Genomic DNA, 25,113 nt, shown 5'->3' with positions numbered 1-25,113 from the left:
GTTATTGGCATTTGAAGTGCAAGCTTATTGCAAGCACCAGAGTTTCTGACCGTGAGTCTTGCAGGTGGTGACTTTTTCAGCATCCTGTAAACATAATTTCTTTTCACACAGTGGGCTCTGGCACTATAGAGTTCAGTTCATGGGGTGACCTCCACATTTGTACTCACCTTTTGTGTGGGATTTCATTCTCTGAGGGAGCTTATCTCATGAACTTTAGATGTTTATGGTGTGAATTTCTGTCTGAGGTAGTCACGCTAAGCTTGCTTTATAGCTAATGGAAATAGATACTTTTATAGTGAGATTTATCTGCTGTCTTTTCATCAGCAACTTAGGAATGAAATGAATCATGCCCCAGCCATCTTCTTTTCTCTCCATTAATATGAGGGGCACTAAGTATCTCGTTCAGATATGTCTACATTAGATGAATCTCACCTCATGTGATTCCCTCTGCCAGGTGCTTGTAACATCATCTGATTGTAATTTAGTTTTCATTGACATAACAGAAACTAAAAATCTCATCAGTTAGGTCTAGTTTGAGGTTAATGAGGGAATTTCTTCCTGTTACCAGCTTGTCTGGGCACTGGAATCGATCTGACCTACACAGCAGAATGAAAAGGATTCTCAAGGCCTGAGAGTAGGCTAATACTTTTTTTAAAAAAAATGCCATGGCAGATTTCTTCAAAGAGATTGAGATCACATGTGTTTGAAAAACATATTGCTGAGTAAGCAGTATTTTATGTCTAGAAGAACTGTTACACAAATAGGACTTCTGATTCTTACTCCTTTCTGTAGAATTGACTTTGTGGCCTTCAGGTCACTTATAGCCAGCCACACTGCCAGGAAATGTGTACTTGTTTTTTTTTAGAAAATGAATTCTCAGTATCTTGAAAAATTGTTTAACAAACAATTCAGAGAACTGATCTGAGGCTTAATTATCACAGCCATTAAAGGCTCTGCGACCTAGAAAAATACAAGAAATATCGATCTTAGGTCTATCTCACTGATGTCATTAGAGTTACCCTCAGCATTATCTGAGTTTCCAGAGTTTATTTGCAACCATTAGCTTCCAAACACCCACAAAATGCAAATGCACCTGATAGGAATGTTTCTTTCTGAGAAGAACTTGGCAGCTCTGTCCAACCTGCCCTGCTCTGAGAATGCATCATTCTGAAGGCACCTCCAAGATAAAAGATTTTGGATCTCCACCCTTTTCTGCAAAAGCAGTCCTTCCTGGATGCTGTAGTTTTTAGTGGTGTTAGTAGTACCACAAAAACCCTGGTTTGGAGTAGGAAAAGGAGAAGGGCTTGTAAGTCCACAAGCTAAACAAAAGCTATAATATAATTGTCCACACAACCACATAGGAGGAATGAGGAAACAATACTTACTTGCCCTACTGTCTGGTCATCATTCAGGTTCTGGGTTCACACTTCAGATGATAAGGGTTAAATTATAATTCACTGGGCAAATGACTTTGAAAAAAAGCGATTATTTTACTATGGTGAATAAGAGATGTTTGTTTCATTAATTGACTACATCATTGGTCAGATCTGTATCTTGAATTATTGAGGCCTCTACTTAACGGTGTCATGAAACAGCAATGTTTGTGGAGGACAGATAAAAGTATTCAGGTGGATCTTCCTCCATCTCAACTCATCAGCAAAACTGTCATCAAGAATCACAAATCTGGAACATGCAAAGTAACCTCATACACTAGCTGAGACATTAGGGGCTGCAAAAATGTCAATTTTCAGTCATGAAATACTTAATATTTGCCAGCAATAATTACTGACAAAAACACACAGCAGTGAGAGTGATGAATTTTACGCTCTTAAAATATTATTGGAGTGTTAAGAAATTTATGGAAGAACAGCAACTCCTGTCCTGCCGTGCCAAGAAAAGAGACTCAAGCCAGTACCAGTCATGCATTAGACAGGGTGCGAAAGTCAACTTTGCAGCACTCAGCTATCCCCAAGGTTGAGAGATAAAAGGCCTTTGTATCGACCATATTTCTGTGCTAATGGTTGAAGCAATTCGTATCAGATAACACTCATAGGCTTACAAATTAGGAAAAGACATACTGTGAGGTGGGTCCCAGTCTGATGTGAGGGTTTTGGAAGAACCCTGCAGGCTCCCTGCTCTGAAGCAGCACCTCCACAGCTCCTGCCAGCAAGAGAGGACAGGAGAAAGGAAGACAACTTGGAAATGACCAGAGCCAGCCACATCTGGACTCTTCACTTTGGTACATGAGTGAGGTACATCAGCTAATGAAGGTTGTGCAGCTTGCAGAGAAATGGGAGATTCCTGTGTCTCTCACAAATAATTTTGGTGCTTGCTGTGCTTACGTGGCTCCTGCTTGGATGCAACCAGCAGCTACTGTGACCCGTAGCCAGGGGGAGGGGGAGGGAGGGGGGCAGGGAGGGGAGGCCTCTGGGATAAAAGTAATTTTAGTCAATAGTTCTTGTCTGGCCAAGAATACATAACAAAAGGCATTCTCAGGAATCCACTGATTAGCAGCTGGGAATAGCTTGAGCTTTATCACTTAATCCAAGCCACACAAGCAAGATTTTTGTGCAGACACAGTAGTGCGTTTAGACAAATGCACAGGCAGGATCACAGTTTAAGACTGCAACCCAGACATACCCTGAAACCTCGATTCCCTTGACTTGAATACTTATATCCAGTACAAACTGTGAGTGAAACCCATCAATCTGAATAGACAAGATGAACAAAGAGAAGTCCCAGGGTCAAGCAGCAGGTCAAAATGAAAACGGAGAACAGAACCACCAGCTCATCACTCAGTTCACTGGTTTGCACTCATCTTTATACAGCCTGCCTCTGAGGTTAGCAGGAGACATGCTCTGCCCTCAAGTAATGCAGGCAAAGAAAAAGCTGAGATTTAGTGCACGAATACAGAACTTTTTGGTGTAGGTTTACATATAGGCATGCCTGTTTTTATAATAGAAAGTAGGATCTAAATTGATACCTGGCTTGTCTGTGCGAGTGTGCATGAATGAACCAGGAATAATAAACTAACCCATGCATAATTCCATGTTCATGAACAACAGCACAATACAAAACATCACAGTGGCCAGTTCTTGTGGGAACCTCTGTAGCAACAAAAGAGCAGATATAACCCATAGCATTCTCAAATCACCTGAAGGTAACAAACCCAAATACCTAGTACATGACTTCCCTAGCGACAGCAAGACAGCTTGTACAGCTCCTGACTCATAAGCACCCTCAGAGTATCAAGAAATTCCCACCAGAGACAGGGAAAAGTCTTGATCAGGTAACCTTTATAGCTTCAAGGCTGCAAAAGATTATATATAAAGAGAAGGGAAAGGCAGTGATATTGAAGACAGTGGAAAATGCCCCCCCAGATGCCTGCTCCAACGAACAGGGTGCTTTGTCCTTGTTTCAGAACCTCTGAGTCCAATAACAATATGCCATGGGATAACAGCTGAGCCTGGCAGCAATAAACGGAGCAGTGGGGAAAAAGAGGTGTGTCTATGGCTGTTGCATGAAAGCCATTCAAAAGTAAATCAAGTATTTTCATCATTTAAGGCTGGGCAATGCTGCTGCACATCCTGATTTCATAACGTGTAAATTCTGCAAGAAGACAGGGTGAATTAGATTTGATCACTGCTTCATCAACTTCAATGCGCTTTGCCACTGGTGTTACTTTGCCTTGCATCTGTCCAGTTGCTCTGCTGTTGCCAGACTCCCATTGCCCAGAGCATCCTCAGCAGGGCTTTCAGGTCCTCAGATGCTGAACGGCTCTGTAATGACTGGCCTGTTCCAAGGGAAAGTCTTCCCCTGCAAAGCAGAGCATGTGTCAAGTGAGGGAGCTCTCAGCACTTCCCAAGGCTGAAATGTCAGGAGAGGGACAGGGACCTATCTCAGTCCCATGGACATCTCTTATCTTTTGGCTGGCTGATCAAGAGAAGAGGGATGGATCTAAAAACACCATCATCCATGGTGGTTCAATTGACACCCCTCCATCCAGCAGCTCCCTCCTTTTGTGCTCTCTTCTCTTCAGATAATCATGACTTCTGCCCTATGCTCACATCTCACCTGCTAACCTGCTCATTCATCTACCTGTCTGCTTCCCAATCTATCCACCTTAAAAATCACTTAGACAATGACACAAGAGCATCCACTCAGACACTAATATTAATTTAAATGAACCAATCTGGATCATCCCCTTGGGTCTGATTCTCATTTATATTTAAAATCAAATTTAACTGATCCAGGAAATGGAAAATCAGATCTTCCCAATTAAATTGGCACTTTCCATTAATGCCAGAGGCTTGCCATTTAGCACGGCAGCAATCGAACAGGCCCAATATGCTGGTTTCTGCATTCTCTAACACTGTGAAGAAAATGATCTTTAAAGAAAGAGATTGAAAACATCTTAGTCAAAGAAATAGAAAGGGCTAAACCACTGAATGCATCTATTAAAAACCCCCAGTCCCTGCAGATGATGTTATTTGCCTTTGGTGTCTGATGGTGTTATCTTTGAGCTGATTCTTTCTCACCTGCTTTCTTCGTCTCCGGTGGTGCTAGAACGACTATGTCTCATTCATAGGGAGACATCCAGCAGGCTTTATTCTCCTCAGCCATCATTATCCTATGCAGGAAAGTCCATGCTCAAAAGATGGTGGTAAAACATTTCAACAGTGTCTATATGGAACATAGAAAACTACGAAAGAATCAGAACAGATATAACAGACATATTCCTGTAATTCATATCTGTGCCTTCAGAGAGACTGGAGAAACCAACATCACAAGTTAGGTTGGTCCATCTTCTTAACAGCTGAGTACTGAATTACATGTTCAGATAAATACACAATTTAAAACTATTTGATTGAAAAATAGAAATTGCTCAGGATACAGATGGACTCATCAATGGGTTGGAAGCGGCTCTTGGGCTGCCTAGAATCACCCCTATATTTAGGTTATACTGTGCAAATGAGAATGTGCACATCCCACATGAAACATTCCTCAAACAACAACAGCACAGACTGACCAAACTGTTTCAGACAGGTACATGGTCTTGTCCAGATCCAGTGCCTGCTTTGTGTCACTGGGAGCCTCTTTTGCTTCAAGGGATGTAGCAGCTGGTGCATCCACAAAGGAGAAGGAAAAGCGGGAGTGAAAACCAGAGGTGTCCCTCCTGCACTAAAAATGTACAAGACACCACGACCCTTGACTTGAGGCTTAAGTAGAAGGAGGCCTGAGCTTCTTCCTGGCCTCCAGCACAAGAAAAAATGGACAACCCTGACTGACCTGCTATCTGAATCTCTTATGAGTTAACCTTCAATTCCAGCTGAAAATATGATTGTGGGCTTACATTCTTGGCTAAGTTTGTACAAATCTACATTGTTTGAAGATACGATTCACTGCCTTTAATCCAATGAGCTCATTTTTCCCATCAAGTATCTGGTGTATATTTAGTGTTCTTCTGTTATCTTAATCTCTAGACTTTTATGATGAGAAGGAAGCATGCAGGTTGCATCTGCAGTTTAAGTGAGAACTTCTCAATGGGAAAATGGCTGAAGCCAGACTGGCTTTTATAAACAATTTACAGTCAGTGCTGGCTTTAAACACTCCCTATGATTCCTTTTTGGAGGCTCCTAAGAACATATTAAGGCTCCTATAAACAGCACTCTCTATTGCCTGGTAATGAAGTGGGGGTGACAGCAGTGCTGGGCGATGGCTGCTGGCATGTCACCATCACACAGCAAACCATGGGCACCCAACCCAGAAGCACTGCAGCAATCAGCACGAGCATGACGGCCACAGAACCTGGGAGGGATGTTCTTTCCAAGGAAGCCTGCTGCTTTTAAATTAAAGCCTGTTTCTCCAAAGACAGCCACGACGCATCATTCAGACACACCAGCTTAGATGGAATAGGTCAATGTTAGTCCACGTGCCTGTCTTGCATCAGGTAGCTATTTCCATGCCTCTTCCAGCTCTCAAAATGACTTGGCTGTTAAGAAAGAGTTAAAAAAAGAGTATCTTCCATCTTCATTAAAACCAAGCAAAGAACCACACAAAAATCCTGGGTGACGTGTGGAGAGGAGACCTTTAAACATATGAAGGGTATGGGAATAAATAGCTTGAGCCTGGATCTTACACTCTAGGGAAGAAAAACAGAAAATGTTTTACAAAATGCAAGAGTACAGAAAAGTGTTCAAGTTTTTATCTCATTGTAAAGAAAATAATTGGCTTGGATTGAGCCCTTCCCTGGGAGTGTTTGCAAACCAAACATTAGACAGCTGCCAAGTGCCTGAAAACCAAAATGTGAAACTGACCTAAAATAAAAGCAAAAGTGATTGCTTTATTTATTTCCATCGACACAGAAGATTAATCAGAGACCTAGATGTGGGGTGAAGTAAAACCCTCTAGATGTGGTTCGTTTGACATCTTAACATGCACAATAGCAAGGCCTCCTATACATGCACTTGGAAGACACAGACACTGCTCAGATGAAATCCACCCGATTCTAAAAGTGGGTGAGACAAGTCATAGCCTTGAAGTCCTCTGATTCATATATATATAAATGTTTAATATCATGTGAGAGAAATCCTCTGCCTAATCTTTAACAATCTGCAACATTACAGTGCCCTTTTCAGTCAAGCACTTTAAAGAACAGTAGAAGCAGAAACAAGAACAGAATTTTAGAGATGAATGAAATAAGGGAAGGCTGGAACAGCTCTGTGATATCTGTGCAGTGGTGGTGATTCCCCAAGTTTCTTGCACACCAAAAGATTTTACTGTTGTCACTCAGGGCTGCATGCCTACAGTCACAGGCACTAGCTAGAGATTACCATGACATGGAGCTTCAAGTGCACTCAGACATTTTTTTCCCCACAGAAATGCAACAGAGGGGAACTAGGTTACCTCTGAGAAACTGGCAGTTCACGCAGATCACGTCTTATTTTCCTCAACACTGTGTGGATGCACTCACCAGCGACCAACTACAACTAGTCTAAGGGATTGTGTGAGTGCTCACAGCATGCTAACAGTACTCGACCACATTAGTAGAGTGCATTAGTGATCTTATTTCTGAAAGTACTGTGCAAATCTTTAGTGACTTCTCTCAATGTTTCTGGGAGCTACAGAATAAGGAATGTTAATAGCATTTTGTCGTTGAAACAGTTGAATTATAGAGAATCAAAAGGCTAAAGAAAGGTCGTATTCCTCCTTCCAAGATTAGCAAACCTAACAGTCCAGAATACAACAGTTATTCTAAGAAGAGAAGCTTTTATTTCCTTAGGAAAGTAATATGAGCTCTATACTTGTTAGGAGGGTTTCCTGGTATAGCAATACCAATTGAAGTTAACTGGCAAATACTTCCTTGTGCAGATAAGGCTTGAATCACTCCAGAAACACATGCTCCTATATTATCCTATGTTCTCCTCACTCTGCTTTGCCATTTCTCATATACATAACCTATTGTTTTCCAAATCCTGTTCCTACTGTATTGTGTACTGCTGTGTGCATGCAGGGCATCAGCATCCCTCATTTCCCTGCTTAGAGTGCCTCTGAACTGTACAGTGAGTTAACAGACACCTAAAGTGCACTCCAAGGGGCATGGGAGGGTAAGACATCTAAGGCTGTGAGCTTGGAAGTTAGTACTTGTGTTTGTTAGAGTGAATCGACAGATTGCTGTGCAGGTCTCAAACCACATGGAAGGTCAGTCACACCAGATCCTACTTAATCAGCTGGCTTTGTTCAGAAACACGATAAGGGAGGGCAAGGCTGGGATACCAAGCTCCTATTGGCAGTTTCTGACAGCTCCCTTTTGTTGCAAAGCAAATGGTATGGAAGATTATAGATGAGAAACTTGCTTACCCACCCACAGCTTGACTTTCTTTCTTCACGTCATTTCTTTGTGTAATGGCATTGCACGGTTGCTCCAGCTGTATGTACAGCTACATCCTTTTAAACAGATCATTCAGGTCTGATGTAACTTAACTGCGCTTGGCAGAGCTTAATCGTGCTCTGCAGCTCTGCATTGTAGCTGGCAGCCTCAGGGCTCTCTAGTGGTAACTTCTCTGTAGGTGCCTCAGCTTCCCTCTTTAGGGGCTAGTGACTTTCTCACAATTGCTACTAGCTACTCAGCATGTGCTCAGTGGGATTCGGGGCCAGGATTTAAAGCCTCTGCTCTTCCCAAAGTGGAGCTGCTAGGTAACTTCAGTTGTAATTTTTTCAATCTCTGCAGGTCTGTTTGTCCCACTTAGTGTAACTATGTAACATTCATGGGAATGGATCCTAAAGGTCACATTTTCACTGCCCCCCCCCCTTCATAAGTTAGCTATAGAGTCAAGAATCTGTCTCACTCCTTCCTATTCCTTGCAACAAATATTTAACTCAGGAGGCTGAGAAACACTAACTTCTGTTTAGCCAGGGGCCTTTGCTTCGATACAGATATAAATCCCTTGATTTTTAATCACACATAAATATGAAGCTGTGTTGCTTTGACTTAATGACTTTCCTAATCATTTGGGTGCTGGCTGTTTTTAGGTGTCTCTGTTAGGTTTTCACAAACAAAAAAGTCACATGTAGGTGTCTGTCTCTGCTGAAGGAATAGTAGCCGAGTGCTGTGTGGAAAACAGTGCCTGAGTAAGTCAGACATTTCTGCATCTCTCCTTTGCTCTTTTCATTTCTGCTTGGTTTTGCAAGCTCACATGGACAACTCATTGCTATAAAACAAGGGAAGTCTCTCAGTAATATATTTAAGCATTCTCACACATTATATGGGGAGCATGCTTAGCTTTCTTAGGGCTAAGGACTCCACTATACGACAAGTCCATCTAATACCAAGATGCTCTAATGTCTGAGAACCAACAAGCATCAAGACCTGTGAGAGCTAACTCGATGACATCTGTGACAGCAATTCTTCATACCACTGGCTATTGCTACCCAAACACCGGATTGTTCTTTCTCTTCCTATTGTAGTCATTTCCTAAGGGCTAAATCCCCATAAAGATTTACTCATGTAGTGATTCATCAAGCAAGAGAGAGGGTAGGTGATAGTTCGCGACCTCACAGAAAAGTTAATAATTTATGAGCAGTGAAACACCTTTAAGAGTGGCTGAGATGGCCTGCCCACGAACCTTAGGTAGATGGCATTCATGTCATACTGCTGGCCTGCCCACCTGAGTCAGTGGAAACTTGAAAATGGGTCCTTCCTTTTCAAACATGAGGCTCAAGCACTTTATTTCATTTTTTTTTCAAGATAAAGCACTGGCTTTACATCTAACATCTGGACATAGCCCAGACAAAGGCACTTAAGTATGCTTGAGCAAGAATAGGGTCCTGTCCACCTTGTTCCTACTGGTTTCTCTAGCTCCTTTCATTATTTTCTGGACACAGTGAATCCCACTGGTAGCTCAATGCACAGCAGGGAATATTGTACTATTATTCTGAGAATTAGAGGTTGTATGGAGGCAATGCAGACAGAGTGGTAAATATCCTTATCTGTGAAATAATGCAGAAATCCTGTGATAGTTCCTAAAATGCAGTGTCATCACAAGAACACTATACAGTACACTCCTTTGTGGCTACTACTTGTCATATTTACATTTTATGTCGCATCAAAAGATATCCTCATGCTCAATCCTTATGCCTTCAACTCACTGTTCAGTTGAAACATCTTGTTCTGAGCTCCAACAATGACAGTATCATGGAACAAAGAGCAGTAACAATCAACATTGTTGGATCTCAAGAGAGATCGCTGGGGAAGACTATTTCATGCTCAGTTCCCTGGGTCACTTATTGCTTCATGGTATTTCCTGCATCACCACAGCTATGGGAAGACAAACTTGTGTGAAGCCATCACCATCTTCCTGCAGGCTTTCCCTGAAGATCTTAAATGTTTCCAGTTCCCTCAAAATCTCCACAAGACAAGTAAGTTTTGGAGCATGGCTGCCTCTGACAACAAAAGTTTCAGCTTTCCAGTGAATTACAACCAACATGAAAGCAAACCGTCTGAGACTGCCTGGATGCCCTTGTTCCCCTCATGGAGAAGACCAGCAGATCAGAACTGGTGCAGATATCTCAACTCCCTCCACAGCTGGGATCCTAAAGTTAACATCATTAAGAGAAGAGAGTGGGAGCGGGAAAAGTAGTCCCTGAAAATCCTCTGCCTTCTCTCCACTTTTTATAAAACGCTGGCTCCAGCACAGCAGAGGACTCGGCTGTACATACTTCTTCCTGGCTCAGGAGAAGGGCTTGAGCACACAGAGGAAATGCAAGAGGAGCAGAGCTGATTTTGGCCCAGGAACGGTGAGAGAACTCATGTGGGAGCAAGACTGATTAGGCAGAAGCAAGACCAGAAGAAAAGACGAGAAAGAAATGCTTTATGAAGAAGAAAACACAAAAGATTGTTTTATTTGCTGGGAAAGGGGTTAGAACATGTGAAGAATGTGCTGTAGGAATTAATGTAACCTTACCGTTCTTGGCAACACTGACAGCACCATTTCTTTCTCTCTTTCACACAAACACACAGAGACACAATGCTATGCACTGCAATAACAGTTCAAAGTTCAAAGGGCAGACATTGTAAAGTATGACTTAGGATTTCTGAACCTCTGGCACTGAAAGTGCTGTAAGACTTCAGAAGTCTTTTCACCCAAATGGTGACAACGCTTGAGCCTCTTCATTAAGTAAGGCCTGAGATGGGGCATTATTTAGGGTGCACTCAAACTGGTTTACGTTCCATTTAAGTCTTGACTTCTATTCATTAAGGAACAATTCTCCCTCATTTTGAAGCCCATAACTAATTAAACTCCTCGCTGTGCTTTCTTGACAGCAAAAATGTGTAAAACCACACTGCCAGGCACTGTCTATGACACTTCCAGTATATCAAGCAGTCACCCACCCCATTTGCCTTCTAGGACTAAAATTTTCTGTGCTATAGCGCATAAAATGAGCATTCTTATATTTTAATCCAAAGCTTATACAAACTCGTGTTTCTAAGGCACTCTGTTTATCTGTTTGAGATGCAGGAAAATGTTCTAACTCAGTAGATCCAAAAGAATACTGGGAAAAGGGATTAACAGCAGCACTAATCTAGAGAACTGAAATGCTTTAAGACAGTCGTGCAACTCCAACCCGTAAGAGAATTATGTATAGAGTAATAGGAATTATGGTACAATCATGACTTTTTGATCAGTAGTTATTCAAATTAGGTTAACCCTAATTCTTAATTTCAATTTCCATGTATGTCTCTTCTTCATTTTTGCTTCTGGAGGCGATGACTTTATGCATTAGGCCTTTCTGTTTACCCAGATACATGTTTGTCCGAAGCCTTTCCATAATCACTGACTAGGTACAGACTGATTCATTTAAGAGTTGTTTTTTAAAGGCATTACCAAAAAGAAATGTATAATTAAGTTTGATAAGCAGGTTCCTTAGGAATGAGTAACAAACTCCACAAGCTTCTCTCCTTCTCCACATTTTCATTCCTATTGTTTTCCCTCCCTTTCCATTTTTATCTGTTTAGCATGTTTTGGTGAGCACGCTCTTGTTTTAATTTAGAGATTTTGGAAACTTGTGTTACGCATGAACTAAACCTTATGTTCCAGTGAGTTTAAGTCAGTAGCAGGGAAGAAACAGGTTACATATTACCATAAAAATTAAAACAGTTTCAAAGCCTCTTTAATGTACACTGCATTGCTTCTGTGCTAAGAGGTTAGCTCCAGCACCAAGGCTCAAGCACCAGGGTTTTATCAATTTTTTACTGAGAATGTCTTCTTATACAACTTCCCTTAAAAAAAAAGGTACTTGAATAAAAAGTTTTAGAGACAATACCTGCATGTATATCAGAATCAACAGCTTTAAAATACAACAATCCTTTAAAACTTTGCTAAGCACTGAAGATTTAAAAATAGTTTTCATGTGTTTTCTTGAAGTTTGTTACTTCCTATTCCAGCACGCATAGTTTCTACATGCCATGTTGCTGCCCTGTTCCTCCAACAGCAGTGACAGCTTTTCAGTGGCTCTTACTGCAACACACATTGACCTTAGATGTACCAGAGATTCTCTCTACCTGCTTAGTGCTAGCTTAAAACATGTACATCAGTTTATCTCTGAAAAAAACCTAACAAACCAGCTGTTTGAATCTTAGTCCTGAGAGATGAGAATTTTTGAGGGCATATTGTTCTATTGTAATCACTCATGTTTCTGAGAAACGTTTGAATCTTTTCCCAGAATTGTGTGACATGACAGATGCTTAGATGTACAGTCTAGATTCCATTTTAACTGTAAGTTTCCATATACTTGCAAGAAATATAAAAAAGAAAAATAAAGAAAAAAAGAAAATAAACTTTCTAAAACCAAAAATGTATTCAGTAGCAATCACAAAAATTATCTGTCCTGATGCTACTTCACACACAGCCAGAACTACCTGAAGGGAAGATACTACCAAGCACGTGGTTTCCTAAGCCATAGCATAACAGTATTAAAAAAGACCAGGTTTTTCTTCCATCAGCCAGAATATTTATTTACAGAGATGGCAGGCTCATATAATAAGATCTAATTAAATCAGACTTTTGCCCTGATTCAGTTGGTATGTAGCCACCTGTATTGATGTAAGCCTCTGATTTAAAAAAGGGTAAACCAAAAGGAGGTTTGCCTTACCTGAAGCATATCAGAGATGAAGCGTTCAATCCTTTTGCTGGGACTTGTAGGCAGATATGTAACAATGATGGGAGGCTACACCAAGCTGAAAAGATGAACAATACGGCACATTTTTGGAATGGCATAGTGCTCTCTAAACATCTGGAGGAGACCCCTTCCCAAACAAATTGCATCTTTTTTACACTTTACCCTTTGTATATACGCTGTTCTCTGTGAGATTAGAATCTACAATTTGCCCAGTGCAATGGAGCCTACATTTTGGTTGCTATCTGCATAGATAAAGGAAAATTCTGGAAGGTTTAATAAAAAATATATATAAATAAACCATTCCATTTTGCTCACTCAGACTGGAAAGATTCCTTTCTTCTCTGGGAAGAATCATTTCTACAACCTGAATCTTAATGGAGGTAGTTTGGAGAAAGTAACAGGTGGTGCACTATGGAGTACAAGGAAGATGATTGCTTGACCTTGAAACACAGAATCGTAGAATCATAGAATGGCCTAGGCTGGAAGGGACCTTAGAGATCATTTTAATCCAGCCTCCCTGTTGCCAGGGTCACCACCTGTCGACTAGATCAGGCAACACATGGGGACCGAACGACTGAGGTTTGAAATGATCTCTAGAGGTCTTCTGGTCAAGCTCCCATGCTCAAGTGTGGCCACCTAGAAATAGCAGCCCAGGACTGTGTCAAGATGGTTTTTGAATATCTCTAAGGCAGGTGACTCCACCACATCTCTGGTCATTGAAGATGACCAAGTACTGGCACAGAAAGTGAAGCAGTGTTTGCTGGTGTTTAGGAAGAATCTCCTGTCTTTCAGTTTGCACCCACTGCCTCATGTCCTCTCACAGGGTGCCACTGAAAAGAGCCTGGCTCCATCCTTTTTACACATTCCCTGCAGGTATTCATACACATTGCTGGACCCCTCTGAGCCTTCTCTCTCTAGGCTAGAGTCCCAGCTTTAAACTGAGCTAGAGTATCAGTTGTACAAGTACGGTATCAGTTTTAAGATAAGATCTTACCAGCCAACCACTGTGAGAAAAACGACATCCTGGATTTTTGTGACTCTGATGGAATAAAGGGCCTTTTTGTTCCAGTCTAGAGATCTTAAAATCTAGTCAATTAGACTATTTAAAACTGCGCAGTTCTCAGCAGTCGGTACTATGTTCCTGTAACATCTTACTACATATTTCTGGACGTATCTCTCCCCAAGGGATAAACATCTCTTTTGGACTAGCTGAAAGACCCAGCATGAGAAACACTGAGACTGAAGTCAGGACTTGTAGTAAGGGACCTAAAGAGGTCTACTTTCTTCCTTTAAGAGATTGATTTCCTGGGAAACTGTATAAAGGTCAGAAGCACATTATGCTCTATGCGATTGTGAAAAAGCCTCTGGACACTGATGTTACATAAATATTTACAACTACCATTACTAATCAAACCTGTTTCCAGCCTTTGCTCCTCCCAAGGAAGAAAACAGGATAATAAGGAAGAATTGACTCGTGAAGAATAATAGGAGTGAAAGTCTAACCCGAAATCACTAATCGAAACTGCACACTTATCTGAACAGGAAGGGACATTATAAAAAAACAACCAAAAATCAAGGAGTATCTGTAATTTTCCAATGTAGATTATAGAACACTGGAAGTCAACTGTGACAAGAATGACAACAGCACCATGCTTTTGTTTTCTTTATTTTACCCTTGAGCAGATAACCTTTCATATTTTGGTAGAGTAGACACGTTGGTGATGATGTTTTTGTGATGTTGCAAAACTCCACTTTCTTCTCATCCCTCTGGGAACAAATTCATCCACGTCATTTAACCACAACACAGCTTTGTAAAGAACAGAAAGACCAGAGGGACAGCAGTTTGTGGGGAAGATGATATAATAGTATATATTGTCTGTAAAAAAGCTAGTTGAGGAACTGTTGATAAAAAGGATATTCATAAGTGACTACATCCAAATTCAGCATCAGAGAACCCAGGCAGAGATGGTATTTGACTCACTTATTTCATATTTTTTTAAGTGATCCAGGATACAAGCAGGAAACTTGCAGCTCTGGAGTTACATGTGACTTGCAAGCAGGTCAGATGTGCCTCCCGTAATGCGTGCTGCAGCAGCCAGCGGCAGGACCTCGCTGGGGGCAAGCTGCTGGGTAATGCGACAGCCTGGCCGTGGAAGGAAGCGAATCAGCAAGGAGCACTGAGGCAGATACTGAATCACCTCGAAACCCAGACACATGCTGAGGTTTGTGACTGAACCCTGACATAGAGTGGAAGCATTGAGATCTATGAAGAATTACTGTTTTTTCCTTTTTTGGGGACTACTCCTAGAGTTCCTCTTCCTTTCTACTCTCAGAAGTGAATATTGGTTGTCCTAAAGCATGCGAGTCTTTTTGCACTTCAGTGGAACAACTGTGCCCAAACATCTAAGGCACTTTTGAAAACCTTATCCACAAGCTACAAACACATGGGAATATTAATTAAATGTGATTAATATAATAGACATCAAAATTGAAAAGAAGAAACTCTTCTCAACTTAAGCCTTCTCATCAAAGAGCAGAGCTGGTAGAAATCGCCAGAGCCTGTGACATTTCAAGTTAAAGTTGAAATAGATTTCATACAGTCATTCCCACGTTTTGACAGTAGAAACTCCTACTACCTTCTGGGAACCTAGATTTTATGGTACAGTTATATTTACTAAGTTTTGCACCTGAAAGGAAGCGCAAAGGAGAAATGCACTTTGGTCTTATTGTAGGCCAGACCAGTATGAACATTAAAACCTACATTGTGTATCCATCAGATAAAATAAATTAGACAAACACAAAAGAAGCAGAACTAAGTTCATGCTAAAGGCTCTTAAAGAAATTACACAATCTTAAAAAAACAAAAATACATTAATTTTGCATCAGTTTCCCAACTATAACCAGAGATTTTCACTACCTCTTTTTCTTATCTCTGCTGCCCATTGAGACACTATTTGAGAGAAGATTTATTACTATGGAGTGAGCAAAAGGCTGACAAAAAAGGCTGACAGAAGTTTGACAGACTAAACTTTATCCAGAAGATTTCTTTCCTACTTTTTCTCTTGTAATCAGTTCCACCACATATGAACACTCAGACTGGAAATATATTTTTCATGATACATGTTCCCAAAGACCGTAAACTTTCTGCAAATTCAGCTACGAGTATTTCTAATTTCTGACAGACTGTGTTTTCAGTCTTTTCTCCACCATTGATGTGGAATCTTGATCCAGTGCAGAAGCTGAAGGTTCACCCAACTGCTTTGTTCTGGTTTACTGCTATGGTCAAGTTTTCAAAGTTAACTCCCTAGGATGCAAGTAGCAAAACAGCAATAAGAAAATGAGAAGATTAAATATTATAGAAATGGTAGCAGGAGTTAAGACTCTGTTGGGCCTTTATAAATGACATAATTTATCAAAAGATTTCCGAGAATTTAAGGGAATTTATAAAAAAGCCCAACAGTTCTGCTTCATGATTGACACAAAAGCCAAACAAGCAGGTCTGGCATTCCACAGCCCGAAAGACAATTGTGCTTATATGACATGAGAAGCTCATCAGAATAGCATCTCTTGATCACAGTTGAAGATACTTGTCTGTTTCTAGATTAAAGTAGCCCATGTTAACACTGGCCACAGGATAATGTTGGAAGCAGTGACACTTAAAACTGCCTGTAGTTCCACTTTTTTGGCTTCCAAGACGTGGCTAAAAAAAAAAATAAATTGAAATGAAATGAACTGTCCCATTTAGCTGATGACATTTGGTCTGCATTATACTTCACAAAGGATAAGCTTATGTAAGTTCTGGAGTAAGGAATAGCCTAACTACCTAGTCCCTTTTTAATATTAGCAAACTTCTGATGTAGAAATTTCTTTTAAAAAATTGAATTATCTGTTTCTATTAGACACCTCACCAAGATCTGCCTCATTGCTAATCAGAGAGCAAAAGCATGTTACCACGTTTGCCAAGCACAAGAATATAGGTAATGAAGTCCATTTCCAGTGACTGCCAGGTGGCTTTAAATAGCACTTTTCGTTAAGTCTTTTAGCAATGCACAATTTGTTTCCTGCATTAAAAGGCACTTGTTTTTCTAGTTGTGGTATTTGCAAAACATCGTGCATAAAATTAGAGGCTACAAGAACTTTGCATACAAAGAAAAGGACAACAGAAAATGTTGCATGGGGATGTCAGAGTCTACCTCATATACTGAGGTGGGAGGGTAGGTAACATCTCTGTAAACCTACTTTTGGCTAAGAGTCCCATTGGTAATTGTTGGTGGTACCACAAATTAAACATTTTATTGTCATCGCTCATTTCAGAATAGGAGCATTTCAAGCTCAGTAAGCAAGTTTTTACTCTGTGTGATCGTCAGGGCAGCTCCATTCCCACATTTCCAAATGGTGCATCTCCATTGCACTAAAACCTAAGAGACACCAAGGATATGTTTCTTGCCTATAGTGCTTCAGCAGGAGCTGTGCAGGTGTGGGATTCATCCAGTCCTTTTGGTTTTGTGTCCTTGTCATTGCGGATCTCCAGATCGTGAATTCCAGTCACATTATTTTTGTTACCATCCATTAGTCTTCTGCCATGTCTGTGCTCTTCTTGTTGCACTGACAGAAGTCACTGGAACTCTCTAGAAAGTTGATGCAAAATTTGATAACCAGTGCTAGCCAGGCCATCCCGAAGAGGATCCACAGGGAGATTACATTCTTGTACCAGCCTGGATAAGTGCGGTCTGGGTTCATCCCTACAAGAAAGTCACCCAAAATATTTCTAGATTGGATCAAGAGGGCCTCAGATGAGACATAACATATAAAGCAAAGACAGTGGAAGTATCACCCAACATTAGTGATTTCTATATAAAATAGAAGTGTGCCATCTGCCTAGCATGTGAACAGATTCTGTAAGCAAGCATGCTTCATGACATGTCAGGAACAGCCTAAAATTCCCTTAGAATTGTAAAGACTATATATAAGAAAGAAAAATAAATCACAAATGCTATCTATGTCAAAGTGAAATTATTCACATTTAAGCACAGTTTCACTTCTCTACTTATCACCTAGCATCACAACACTGTATTAGTATGTAACAGAGGTCCCCTGCAGGCAGAGAGGTAAACGAGCGGGTTTTATGTGCCCGTATCTTAAGGCAGATATAAACGAGCGAGTGGTTCTCTAAGAGCAGGAGGGAAGCGGTCTGAGTAGTCCTAAAACCGTCCAAAGAAGGTCAGCAAAGCTGGTGAATGGTCAACAAATCTTATGAGGGGTAGCTGAGGTAACTGGAATTGTTTAGCCTGGAGAAAAGAAGGCTCAGGGGAAACGTTATGACTCTCTACAACAACCTGAAATGAAGTGGTAGTGAGGTGGGGGTCAGTCTCTTTTCCCAAGGAGCAAGTGATAGGACAAGAGAAAATGGCCTCAAGTTGCACCAGGGAGGTTTACACAGGATATTAGGAAAAGTTCCTTTGCCAAAAGCATTGCTAGGCACTGGAACAGGCTGCCCAGGGAAGTGATTGAGTCACCATTCCTGGAGGTATTTAAGATGTGCAGATGTGGTTCTTAGGGACATGGTTTAGTGCTGGGTCTGGCATTGCCAGGTTCTCCGTCGGACTCAATGATCTTGGTCTTTTCCAACCCAAACAATTCTATGATTCCATGATTGTAAAACCTCTAAGAACAATCAAGCCTTGCCTGAAGTTATGCTACCTCTGTCCGGTTACCCAGCTAGGTACTCTGCGATTCTTTTGGAGCAAAGCCATATATTTGGTGGTCTTTCCACAATGTTTAGTGCAAAGAGGTTTCTACAGGCTAAGTTAGCGTCAGTAGCAATATTAATAATGACATAGGCAAGGCAAAGGAATGAGCTCAGCCCTATGAAGTGACTGGGCTGTATCTGTAAAGCAGCCTGGAATACCCTTACAAAAACACCGGTAAGGTACAGGACACACATCAGTGGTAGCAAAGTCTTTGCATGAGCGTCTCCTCTTCTGCTTCTCAGGTGTCATTCTTTAGTTTCCCTACCTTAGAAAGATTTCTGACTTTCAAACTGAATACCCACAGCACAGCAGACATTATGGAAGGCCCAATACTTCCAGGACAGAAGATGAAGAGCTAACATGTATGAGTTGGTACCTCTATAAACCTGGAGGCCACTCTCAACACCATGTTCCAATGAAAAGTCCACATAGAGCTGGGTTGAAACAGGACATCCATGAAGGTGAGTATTTAGGTATTTACCATGTGTGACTGGTTGTGTGCAGGAACTCTTTCCTGTCCTTACCCACACAGACTAGCAGTTCCCAAATCGTGGTCTGTGGACTGTTACTGTCTACAAGACTGTGATAATTAGTAACTGGAAGTGAAGTCATAATAAAGAGTCAATCTTTCATAACTATTTACTTGGCGTTATTATATATTATACAAGACACATTATATGTGTTTTCAATATAATGGGACCACAAGATATTTCGAAATTGCCACCAAGCCACCAGTAAATATTTGGTATTTACCAATCACTTTGGTGGCAACTACTCTTTGGACTGGCTTTCTACATCGAGGTAAACTTCAACCAAGAAGAATCCTTCAAGTAAATACCTTTCATTCATGATAAATTCAAGGGTTTAAAATTTGTTTGGATCTAAATAACAAATGAAAACAAGAGGGAAGGGCTATTTGAGGCATCAAAGAAGAATGCTTTATCTAGAGGCCATCTGAGAGATATAGTCTTGGGGATGAGAAGATCAGAAGCAATTTAAAAGAATAGAATCATAGAACAATTCAGGTTGGAAAAGACCCTTGGGATCATCGAGTCCAACCATTAACCCTACACTACAAGTTCACCCCTAAACCATATCACCCAACACCACATCTAAGAGACCCTTAAACACATCCAGGGATGGCGACTCAACCACCTCCCTAGGCAGTTTATTCCAGTGTCTGACCACTCTTTCTGTGAAGAATTTCTTCCCAATGTCCAGCCTAAACTTGCCCTGTTGCAACTTGCAACCATTCCCCCTGGTTCTGTCCCTAATTACCTGTGAGAAGAGACCAGCACCAATCTCTCTACAATGTCCTTTCAAGTAATTGTAGAGCATGATGAGCTCCCCCCTCAGCCTCCTCTTTGCCAAACTGAACAGTCCCAGCTCCCTCAATCGCTCCTCCTAAGGTCTGTTCTCCAGGCCCTTCACCAGCTTTGTTGCCCTTTTCTGCACTCACTCCAACACCTCGATATCTCTCTTATACTGAGGTGACCAAAACTGAACACAATACTCAAGGTGCAGTCTCACCAGAGCTGAGTACAGAGGGACAATCACCTCCCTTCTTCTGTTTAGGACTAATATGGCACCCTGTGTCCATTAGGAGGGTTTACCAAGCATATAAATGAACAGATTTTGGAGCCAGTAAGAGAAGCTACATCAATATACAGGCTAGGGACCTATAACGTCAAATTCAAGTACCATAGCCTAGCTTTTATTTCCCACAAAACAGAGAAGCTGTATCCAAAGTGAACATCGGGCCTGTAATAACGTGGTATCTCCCAGAATTTACCCGGTTCTGAATAGTGTCAGAGACCACAATAGTGGAGAAACAGCCTGACAGTCACAAAATAGTGACAATCACTTGAACTCATGTCCTGAATCCACTTATTTTTAAGTTGAAATATAAACCACCAGAACACAAGGTTGTAAGGCCTCTAGATACCACAGGTGGCTGTCACATTCAGTCATTCTCATGCTGAAACTAGTGTATCTATGGCGGTATGCTAGTTACTAAGGTACTGCACAGGTGAAGGTATGCCTGGACACAGGACACGTACTAGTGGAGAGCTTCAAAATTAGTTATCAGGAACTGAGAGAAGTAAAGCTGCTGCTGCCCAGAGTTCAGCATCATCTATAAAAACAGTGTAGGAAAATGCTGAACTGTTAAGTTTTTGTTAAGCTTCATCTGGCTGCCCTTACCCAATCTAACTTGATTCCAGCTCATTTAAGTGTGTCTACACAAGCTATAGTCATAACTTTAATGCATTATAGACAAGTCCTTAAGGCAACCACCACTAAGTTGTACAAGCATCAAGGAGACACTACTAACAGAGGAAAATAGAGAACGTGTAATAAGATGGTTTTGTCTTTCTTTCTCCCAGGGACTCAAGCATGCATATGTTTCTATAATCAATTTGTTTTTAATGAGAAAGTCTTTATCAAAAAGGTGTGTCCTGTGTTTTAGCAAATGCATCAGGCATAAGTCCAAGCCCATTTCCTCTGGTAAAGGGTTTTGGCAACCAAAACTAAGCTGTGCCTGGTGCCTGACAGTCTACACCTAAGTGACTCAAGCTGCCTTTTAGAAAGCAGCTGTTTGGGGTTTTGACAAAGGAAGTGGTCACTGTCTGTTAATGATGATGCAGAGTAGAATCTGCTTAAAACAAATGACTGCTGATGCACTGGAGTGCAGTAAGGGCACCATCAGCAGCTACTGTGGTTAAAAACTTGGCACTCCAGTCTGGTGGTGTAGTCATTCCATTGACAGACCACTTGAATGCTGGAAGATTACTCATTGACTAGGAAATTATTTTTTTGCTCTTCTATATGTGGCATTGCTATCTCAGAAGTCATGCCTTCTCCAATCTGTCCAATGCCTACCACAATATATTTATCATCAGGTGTGTGGATGGCTAGTGGTGTAAACTGCCAAGTTGAGAGTTTCATATGCCACACATTTGTCTTCAATGTTTAGCAGATGAAAGTAATGAAATGTGAACTTACCAATCACATAATCTCCAAAGCCTATAGTGCTGAGGGTAATGAAGGAATAGTAGAAGCCTTCTTCATAAGACCAGCCTTCTTTGTCAGAGAATAAGAAGGGAGGTAGCAGGAGGAACAGTAACAAGCCAGTTACCAGCGCACAGGTCTTAATCAGGAGGGAAGTTTTTTTCTAGTAAAAGGGGGGAAAAAACCAAAAAAAGAGAGAGACTGTGACAAAAGGGTGGAAGGGAAAGTCCATCTCTGTTTCTGGTTGAAGATGATGTTATATTCCATAAAAATCCTGAAACATTCATGACATTTCACTGGAATAAACAGTGAGGCTCTCCAAATGAATACAAACTAGGCATCACCTTCATGAGTCCTAAATTAATGACAGTTTAAAGCCTATTCCACAAATGTTCCCATGTAACTTACATGTGCAATTCTAACTATGACTGATGATAAACAGACCAGACATTCTAGATCTCTGCACGGCTCGAAGGCTTTGGCACTTCTGTTGCTGTAGGGGAAGTCATTCATCACAGAAGTCCTCTCAATTAATAAACAACTTTATCTGACACCTCATAGGACTGTCATAAACCAAATTTATTTGCTTCCAGCTATTCCTGAGTATTATTACCTTTTTGGCCAAGTAAGCAGGCAGGCTGCTCTTGCTAGTCAGAGGATCCCAAACAGCAGACAATGTCCTTTCTGTCTTTTCTTTCCTGAACTTGAGGGTGAGGCATAGCTGTCCACATCACTTACCTGCCAGTGAAACATCTCCTCTAAGTGATGGGCACAATGTTGAACCCCTAACAGCATCAGCTGCCCGATTTCATTCAGGAGTACAAGGTTCAAGGGGATCCCAAAGAGTGCAAACAAGATGCAGAAGATTCGACCGGCTACCGTGCTGGGGCTTAGGTTCCCATAGCCTAGGCAGAGAAGGAATGAGGTGTTAGATCTAAAATATTCTCTCCCTTGCCCTCCTCCCCCAGAGGAGTGAGCCGCCATCTTCTATAAAAGTTAGACAAGAAGGTCACTGCTCCAAAAGGACCTTTTTTTATAAATAACTAAGTTACATCCATTGTTTGTCATATCCTATTGTAGGCTGGAAAATAACATTTCTTTCCCTGCCAATTTTGTTTAGTTCCTTTTCCATTTACCAGTGAATTTCCTCTCGCTTACCCACTGTCCTGGCTGTGATCTGACGTAAATGCAGAACTTCCATTTAGTTCAGTTTTTGTAAGCATTGTTGGAATGGGGTTTGCTGGTAAATGAGCCTGCGTAGCTGTCAGATGGTCTCTGAATCACAACAATAGTGTTTAATTATAACAACAACGTTTTTCTACCTTTGTCCCACAGAACTAGTGAACTTAATACTGCCTCCTTGCTTATACTCCTTTTGTGCCACAACTATCTAACATACCTTAAGTTTAAATTGTCAAAATGTTTGTCCAGAAGTAATAAACGGAGAGAAATTACATTTAACCTGTGTAAAATATTTCAGATCTAAAGAAGAAAAAAGTGTTTGAAATTTTACCTTTTTCTTCTAATGACGTGATCTGCTCTAATAAAAGGTACTGCCCTGCAAGCATAGCCTTTCTTGTATCTTAGACCATGATGGATTTAACGTCACTGCTCTAATATTTGTCTTTCTTGCCCATATTTTCTTTTAAAAATGTCCTGTGAATCTGCAGACTTGTAATTCTGTAACTTCAAGTGTTCTATGCTACAGGAAATTCAGATTAAACTTTGGTTTGTTTCACAGGACACTTTTTCAGCCAGGGGAGGGACTAGCACATGACAAGCATTTCAACAGTGACTTTGTCCAGTCAGAGACCAATGGCCTTGACTATATTTCAAAATCACCTCTACTCATTACATTTGTGTATGTCCATGTACACAAATGATATAACCTGGCAAAGCTTGTATCACAAATAACGCTATTCCCTCCCAGCAACACCCAACTCTTGTTGCAGGGTGAACACAGAGGTGCTCCCACCACTGATGCCTTGCTACTATGCTCATAGGTGGTGCCAGCCCAGGGCAAGTGAGCAGACCCCAGGAGGTAGAGGTCCAAGGGCTGGGCTCTGTACCCGAGATAAATAAGAACACAAACATCTGCAGTTGACTAGATGGAGGCCCATTCCTTCACTAACCTCTGTCCCATGCTAGCTGCAGTAAGCGACTGACCAGCAACATAGAAAGGCTCACGACTATGAGCTTGGGATATCCATGTGCTCTGTGCTGTCAAAGATCTCTCAGCATGGCAAAGTCAACTCTACAAACAGCTGATTGCACAAAAGGACCAGCAAACTACTGCCAGAAAAGGGTCTGGCAGCAAGCTATTTCACAGTAGATATATAGGCTGTATTTTCATCTCATTCCTACCCTCAAAAACTCCAAATTTGACTATTTGGATGGCTTTCCCTCCAATAATTTTAGGCTTGAATGATTTGTGAGCTGCTGGGTTTAATGCAAGTGGTAACATAAAACATACCTCCAAAGCAATGGCCCCAGCAGCCAGTCCCTGAGAGGGGACAGAGCATTGCCTGGAAAGAACAGGATGCTGTTACGTAACTAGAGGCTCTCTTGAAATACAGTCAAAGGGCTAAATAGAGACTGTACAGTAGCCTTAATTCCAGCCCTATGTTCTTTGCTTATAAGCAGCTCCATGACAACTGTGTATTCCCACCTCCCAAAATGTAATTGCCAGCTTCTGCCAGCTTTCACCATTTCTAGATTAGCAGGTGTGATGAGACACATGCAGGCAAGTACATCTGGCAGATGATCCTACCTAAGTGATGTTAAGCAGTATGAGGCTGGTGTGATCTGTTCACAGTGGCCATACCTTATGTCAGTGGATTGGTTCCAGTTTATCTTTTACAGAATTAAGGTGTTTTGGAGACTAGGCTGGACCCAAACAAAAGAGCTGGGGGGCATTTACTGTTAAGGCTGGAGTCTGAACACAAGTAACATATTTATGGCCAGCTATTTGCAAGAGTGGTTTTTGTGTTGTTTTGGTTGTGGTGATGATACTTTTTATTTGGATGAGGACTTTTTGGATGTTCTGTTTTTGTTTTTTTTTTTTCTTTGGCAACGGGTAGGGACAGGGCAAGGAGACACCGCACAGGCACATTTCTCTTTCCTCACCTTCTATACCAAGTTTGAAAACACTGCGTAATGACTTGGGCAGTTCCTTTTACCATAGCTTTCCAGGTTATCGAGTTTCTGGAAAAAGATATCAGACAAGAGATGAAAAAAAGTCCATGATTTCAGGTCACTGTGCAAAGCACAGCAGCCTTCAGGATTCTGGGAAACCCACATACCACTGACTGGAGAGCAATCAACGATTAAGATGTACATTACATCTAATTTAGGGCAAATTCAATGACGTATGAAGGTCCAGTGTGTACAGTAGGCCCAGCACACTTAACACCAAACCTCCTTTGAATATGATTTATCCGGTACCCTTGAACTCAGCAGCTCAAGACAATTTCCTGAAGACCCGTTGAGCAGTTGCTGTAAAAATGCCAAAAAGCCATGTCCCATTAGCTTTTTAAACAGGATGCAAGGTTTGATCAAACAGAATGGGAGACTTTCAGTTATGCAAAATGGCCAGCAATTTACATCTGGCTGATGACACGCACTTGCTTTCGACTACACAAAGAGATGCCAGTCTAGTTATATATAAACCTCAATT

At 41.2% G+C, this 25,113-nt stretch overlaps 1 protein-coding gene across 1 annotated transcript in view; it reads right to left on the bottom strand.

The window, feature by feature from the left end:
• Positions 1–17,125: 17,125 nt before the first annotated feature.
• The window catches only part of KCNK17 (potassium channel, subfamily K, member 17), a gene marked incomplete at its 5' end in the record, with an annotated part of 14,383 nt that continues 6,395 nt past the window's right edge, over positions 17,126–25,113 (bottom strand). Inside the window, 4 exon segments of the mRNA XM_009875512.1 lie at positions 17,126–17,250; positions 17,253–17,420; positions 21,432–21,600; positions 22,176–22,342. Coding sequence (XP_009873814.1) covers positions 17,126–17,250; positions 17,253–17,420; positions 21,432–21,600; positions 22,176–22,342 — 629 coding nt within the window.

Source organism: Apaloderma vittatum, unplaced genomic scaffold, assembly GCF_000703405.1.
Source record: "Apaloderma vittatum isolate BGI_N311 unplaced genomic scaffold, ASM70340v1 scaffold8568, whole genome shotgun sequence".
Taxonomy (NCBI): domain Eukaryota; kingdom Metazoa; phylum Chordata; class Aves; order Trogoniformes; family Trogonidae; genus Apaloderma; species Apaloderma vittatum.
This window is presented reverse-complemented; position numbering and strand designations above follow the sequence as displayed.